This window comes from Borostomias antarcticus, assembly GCF_949987555.1.
Source record: "Borostomias antarcticus genome assembly, chromosome: 20".
Classification (NCBI taxonomy): domain Eukaryota; kingdom Metazoa; phylum Chordata; class Actinopteri; order Stomiiformes; family Stomiidae; genus Borostomias; species Borostomias antarcticus.
Window position 1 is genome coordinate 7,030,503 of NC_140253.1, and position 6,544 is coordinate 7,037,046.

Here is a 6,544-nt window from a genome sequence, read left to right on the forward strand (position 1 = left end):
TTTGGAAAATATTGTATAAGTTAAAATATGTGGACAAATATATACAGCAAAAGGTACTATTTCTGCTCTCGGAAGTTTTTCTTATGAATTGCAGTGAATAAGTTTAGAAAGTTATGCGAGCAGAAAATAACTGAAAACGAATATGAATATAAGATTGTTTGTATTCAGAAGTTGCACTTTGCATTTAATTCAATAAACGACAGCTGAGACGTGAATTTAAATGATGGCCAAAGTAGCTAAATGAAGATTGCTTTAGCTGCTGATTTTAATTATAGAATGGTCAAATCACAGCAGGTCAAAACTAAAGATGGAGTTCTAAATCATACCAAAAAAAAATCCCAAAGTCGATTGTTATGAAATGAGTATCCTATTTGCCCAGTAGAGGGTATTACTGTAGCGCGTAACAATCACAGGGTTACATTCTACAAATGTATGTATGAATATTATTTGCAATATGTGATACGTGTATCACAATATCCGTATGCGAATAATATTACAAATGTTTGCATATTTTCAGTAGCAGAGCATTCCAGTTTACATCAGCGATCGTCATGGTTTTGTTACCAAAATAAAAGTATTGCGAGGTCGTCTCCACAGGCTCTAATGACTGTGTATCATAATGTACAACTATTACCAGGATTTTGACAGTGAACAAAGTAGGCCAGCTAGTGAATTTCATTTCATGGCACTTAACTGGACTGGTATTTGTTTATTAATAGACTCTTATTTTGGTAACGGATGTAGCCTACTGATCAGTGGGTTAATGTATCTGACAGCACTGTGGTACCTGAGCTGAGGTATGTGATGCAGCTGTCATGAAACTTGTAAACACTGTCTATGAAATTAGCATTAATGTTGTCAACTATAGATAGTTATGAAACATGCAGATCAGAAACCGCAGATGCTGGTGGATAAGTCATAGCAACATTATACATCGAAGGATTTGGCTTCTCACGGCTAATGACAGCAGCAATAGTGCTAGTAACGTTAGCTGTCAAACTAGCCAGCTAGCTGGCCAGCTAGTGCCAGACAGGCTAGCTTCAAACTAGGAAATAGTCGGGTTTGTGTTGTTGATAACTAGCTAACTAACGTTAGCTACAGTGATCAAGGTTGGTTTTCTTATGCTTTTTTTGTTTTATTATTAAAAATGTCAGTCTTTATCTTTTTCTGGTTACCTAGCAAACATGGATCCGCCTGTCATTGTAAGTGCATAGATACAGCATCAGCCTGTAGTGTTAGCTAGCTCCCTGGCTACTCTAGCTAGCTACAGTAGCTACCTTGCTAGTTGTTGTTGGGCCTCTCTAGTCTCGTTTGCATTGCAAAACTTGAAGATGCACAGTGACAGTCCCCTCTGTAGTCCCGTGTGTTTTTAGCACGTTAGCTAACTGTTAAAACTGCTAACTATAGGGTGGTATATGTCATTGTGCTATAGGCTTTTTTTTTTACTTGAGCTTCGCGAGCATGCAGGTTCTCAGCTCACAGAGATTATCAGTAAACCTCAGCCTGATCTGAACCTATCTCGTTAACTAGCTGAAACATTGGCCGCATTGGTCTTGGTGTACCGTGTATGAAGAATGTATAAGGTTGCATCCTAGCCAACCGTCCTATAAAACAATTTCAAATGTAACGTTAATTAATTAGATTAGATTACACCACTAGCAAATGTTTCCACCTAGCTAGCAGCATCTGTTGCTCTCACACAATTGGTAATGTTAAAATCTGCAGAAGTCCCCACTTCAATAAAACTAACCAATAACTCCTGCATTAGTACGCTGCTCAAGTCAGAATTCATGGATATCTAGCACTGTCCAGGATGGTGGACTATGAGCATCAGGCTGTCTTTATCTCCTCAGGTCCAACCTGACGCTTTGGTGATGTCGGAGCCCAAAGCGCCCACTCCGACACCTGGAGACACCTACAAAGGCTGGCTCTTCAAATGGACCAATTACATCAAGGGCTACCAGCGCCGATGGTTTGTCCTGAGCAATGGTCTCCTGTCTTACTACAGGTAAGAATGGCAAACCTTGTCTTTCATTGCTAACCTCCTGTCAGGTCGTTCCTGCTTTCAGTTTGGTTATACTTGTCCTCAGGCCGCAGACTGCACTTGTTGTTATTAATTACAGCACAAATAGCTACCTTTGTTTGCTTTTTGAAGTCTTTGCTCTGCTGTGTAATGGTATTCTGATATTGTTTGTAATGATATTATGATTCCACTAATCATCTGTGCTGGTGTTTTTCCTGGAAAGGTGTGACTGTCTACAGTTTGTTTGCCAATCATTTTGCAGTGAAAGCCACACCATTCCCCGTCTGTACACTGTCAATTATTAATCTACTGTAGTGTGTGTGTATGTGTGTGTGTGTGTGTGTGTGTGTGTGTGTGTGTGTGTGTACAAGCGCGTGCATGTATGCGTGTCCATGTAAACAGTACTGTTTGCCCAAACATTTCAAGACATGGTCATAATAGGTAGCCTACATGCAACGGTTCACATTGTTTCTTCTAATCGCTTGTCTTTTTCATATGAGGGCATTTCCCCTCTAATGTACTTACTGTAGCTGCCAAGAGCTGGCAGCCTGTTGGCAACGTGCTTTGGCTGCGATCAGATTCATATGAACAGCTGTGAAAGTTAACACGAGGGGCTCAAATAAAAGATACGTAGGCCTCTGCTGAAATACCCTAGAGATGGGACAAATGAACGGCCAAGGCACTTACAGTGAAGTCATTGCCTACAAAATACCAAGGCACCGGCAAGTTATTTTTTCTTGTTATCGTATTGAGTTTCTTTCACTCTGTCTCAGACATCATGTTGGAAAAAACTACATCTGGGCCAGCTCTGGACCGGTGTCGTCTGAAAACCTGGCACCTTGCACGGTCCTTTCAGCTGGAGCAATGAAGTAGTCTTTGGTCAGCGTCCATATCTCAATAGAAATGGAACGTTAGGAATTCAAGTGGAACAAAGGACACTGCTAAATTGAATAGTTAATTTCCGCTCGCGACTCCAGCGTTTGCCTGGTCGAAAATGTGACCCTGGGGCGATTGCGGTTGCGATAAACAGACACCTCTACCCGCCCTCGCTTTTTTTACTCACTCGCTCCCTTCCTTCCGCCTCTCCCTCCCACCCTCCGCCTCTCCAGGACCCAGGCGGAGATGGGCCACACCTGCCGGGGCACCATCAACCTGGCCACCGCCAACATTGCGGTGGAGGACTCCTGCAACTTTGTGATCTCCAATGGCGGCGCGCAGACCTACCACCTGAAGGCCAGCTCGGAGGTGGAGCGCCAGCGCTGGATCACCGCCCTGGAGCTGGCCAAGGCCAAGGCCGTCCGCATGCAGGCCGAGTCTGGTGAGGGGTGGGGGGGAGAGAGAGAGAGAGAGAGAGGGGGAGGGAGTAGGGGGTTGGAGCAGGCGGGGCGATGGGGTGGGTTAAGGGGGGGGCGGGGTCACAGAGAGAGAGAGGGATGGTGAAGCATCGGACATTAAAAGGGGTGGGTTGAAGCGTACCGCCGCTGTCACCTCCTCACGACTGTCTCACGAAGGCCGTCCGTCCCCTTCCTTCCCCTCCGTCCTCCAGATGACTCAGCAGACGACGAGTGTCCCGCCTTGCCCTCCGCCGGCGGTCAGGGTGGCGGCGGCGGCCCCCGTCACTCGGAGGTGCAGTCCACGCTGCGCACCCTGGGCAACAAGGTGGAGGACCTTAGCACATGCAACGACCTCATCGCAAAGCACGGCTCCGCCCTCCAAAGGTCAGGGGACGAAACAGGCATTGAAAAACGCGCTTCTCTCAAATGTGTGCTGATATACATTTGGTCTAGACCTAATTGTTTGATATTCTACTGGTCTCTACTCTGCTCTATTCTCAGGTCGCTGTCGGAGCTGGAGGGGCTGCGCGTGGGAGGGGACGCGGGGGACAAGATCAGACAGGTGACGGAGAGGGCCACGCTGTTCCGCATCACCTCCAACGCCATGATCAACGTAAGTCGCCAGGGGGGAGCGAGCGAACCGCCTAGCGACATCATCTGGACCGCCGCTTCCAAGGTTTCTCCCGCCCCAGCAGGGTTGAGACATCCAGGCCCCCGGTTGACGACAGTGTTCACGTTACCGTTTCTCCTTTGTAGGCGCGCAGGCCAACAGCGAACAACGTTAATGAAATGTCGTATTAAAGGTGATATAGATAACATTTTGATGTAGACGAATCATTAAAAAAAAAAAAAAAAAAAACTTTGAGAAAGGCTTTAAGAAAGGTGCGGAATGATTTCACCCCCCAAAAAGTGATTATGAATAAAGATTTGACAAAATTTGTCCTAAATGAATGTTGTGTTTACTGCATCTCTGAGATGTCTGAGGTTTGGTTCCCACCTGTAAAAAGTTTTTTTTAATATGATTTAAAAAAAAAAAAAAGAAGAAAAGATTTGTGTACATAAAAATGGCATCTTATAACACCTTTAACGTTCACCCAACCTTCCTCCCCTCCCCTAGGCGTGCAGAGACTTCCTGGCCCTGGCGCAGTCCCACAGCAAGCGCTGGCAGAAGGCGCTGCAGGCGGAGAGGGACCAGCGGGTCAGGCTGGAGGAGACCCTGGAGCAGCTGGCCAAGCAGCACAACCACCTGGAGAGAGCCTTCAGAGGGGCCACGGTGCTGCCCGCCTCGCTCAGCAACCCCGCCTTGGACAGCAAGAGTAAGGCTGCTTCACCTTTGACCCGGAAGTCTCCAGAAGACAAACCCGGGCTGAGTCTGCAGTCGGCTCTTGTTCAATGGCTGTCTCTCTCTCCCTCCCTCTCTCTCCCTCTCTCTCTCTCTCTCTCTCTCAGGTTCAGGGAAAGGCGACGCCAGTGACGAGGAAGACGAGAACGAGTTCTTCGATGCCATGGAGGAGGTGGCGGAGTTCATCACTGTCCCGGCCGACCCCAAGTACCACAGGTCTGCTCCTCTATCTCTCTCTATCTACCTCTCTCTCTCCCTCTCTCTCTCTCTCTCTACCTTTCTCCCTCTCTCTCTCTCTCTCTCTCTCTCTCTCTCTCTCTCTGTCTCTCTCTCTCTCTCTCTCTCTCTCTCTTGGCTAACACTTTCATTCTCCGCCTCTTCAATCAAATTCACGGATAAGCGTATGAAAGGCACATCTCTTGCTCTCTCCGTCAGGAGGTCTGGCAGCAACGTCAGCGGCCTCAGCAGTGAGATCGGGATGGACGATCAGTCTGTAAGTCAAATAATAATAATGCGTGGCGCTTCTCATATGTGTCCGAACGTGCAAATCGCTCACCGCTCCGCTTTTGCCGCGCGCACAGCTTGACGAGCAGTCGCTGGCGTCCAATCCGGAGTCCCCGCATCCCCAGGAGGTGGAGTCGGTGAGGAGGAGGCGGACCCGTATCCCGGACAAGCCCAACTATTCGCTCAACCTCTGGAGCATTATGAAGAACTGCATCGGCAAGGAGCTGTCCAAGATTCCCATGCCCGTAAGAAACCAGATCGTGTTTGTTTGTGTGCGTCAAGTAAAAAAAAACAGAAGCACGTCCGACATCTTCTCACATAGCCTGGCTCCAATATGAATTTTCGAAATGCGATTTAGCGTCTGAAGAGGCTCTTGTCCAGAGTGATTTCTCGGTTGGAATTTCAGGCAATGGGTGCCTGTTCAGACTGGATAATGAAGTGAAACGAAATGGCAATTGAGCTTTAGTCTGACCTCCACACCGATTTCCTCCTTCACCCACCCTCTCTCTCCCCTCCACCTCTCCCTCCCTCCCTCTCTCCCCCTCCCTCCCTCCCTCCCTCCCTCCCTCCCTCTCTCCCCCTCCCTCCCTCTCTCCCTCTCCCTCCATCCCTCCCTCTCTCTCTCCCCCCGCCACCCCTCCATCTCCCTCCCTCCCTCCCTCCTTCCCTCCAGGTGAACTTCAACGAGCCCATCTCCATGCTGCAGCGCCTGTCGGAGGACCTGGAGTACTGCGAGCTGCTGGACCGGGCCGCCAAGTCCCAGAGCTCCCTGGAGCAGCTGTGCTACGTGGCGGCGTTCACCGTCTCCTCCTACTCCACCACCGTGCACCGCACCGGCAAGCCCTTTAACCCCCTGCTGGGGGAGACCTACGAGCTCGACCGCCTGGAGGAGAGCGGCTACCGCTCGCTCTGCGAACAGGTGGGGGAGGAGGAGGGAGGGAGGGAGGGAGGGAGGGAGGGAGACAGGGAAGGACTGGAGGAGTTTGAGTGAGGAATGGTGAGGGTTGAGGGTGGGGTGGGGGGGGGGGGGGGGGGGTGAGGAGGAAGAGGGGAGGGGGGCGACTTTTTGGACGAGAGAGAGAGAGAGAGTAAGGGAGAGGGAAGTAGAAGGAACCAGCGCGAATCCGCAATAGCCGCAAACACGAGCTGTAGAGTGGGCTACAAGCATTTTCAATCTGGCTGAATTTTCTCCTCTCTCGTCTAGTTAGTAACAGCTGTGGTGCCACAGTTTCGCACACCCACACACGGTCCAGTGGACAGCAGCAGCATCGCACTCCGGGGAATTTTTTGTCGACCAGCAGAGAGAGCTATAACTAAGAACCGCTGGTCACAACTAAAAAA

The 6,544-nt window shown here is 49.3% G+C and overlaps 1 protein-coding gene across 1 annotated transcript in view; it reads left to right on the plus strand.

Annotated features, from left to right (window-relative positions):
* Positions 1 to 1,874: 1,874 nt before the first annotated feature.
* Positions 1,875 to 6,544, plus strand: part of osbp (oxysterol binding protein) — a gene marked incomplete at its 5' end in the record, with an annotated part of 10,074 nt that continues 5,404 nt past the window's right edge. The window contains 9 exons of the mRNA XM_084454585.1: positions 1,875 to 2,008; positions 3,133 to 3,341; positions 3,570 to 3,741; positions 3,859 to 3,970; positions 4,475 to 4,673; positions 4,807 to 4,915; positions 5,135 to 5,192; positions 5,281 to 5,448; positions 5,877 to 6,122. Coding sequence (XP_084310711.1) covers positions 1,875 to 2,008; positions 3,133 to 3,341; positions 3,570 to 3,741; positions 3,859 to 3,970; positions 4,475 to 4,673; positions 4,807 to 4,915; positions 5,135 to 5,192; positions 5,281 to 5,448; positions 5,877 to 6,122 — 1,407 coding nt within the window. The remainder of the gene's footprint in view (positions 2,009 to 3,132; positions 3,342 to 3,569; positions 3,742 to 3,858; positions 3,971 to 4,474; positions 4,674 to 4,806; positions 4,916 to 5,134; positions 5,193 to 5,280; positions 5,449 to 5,876; positions 6,123 to 6,544) is intronic.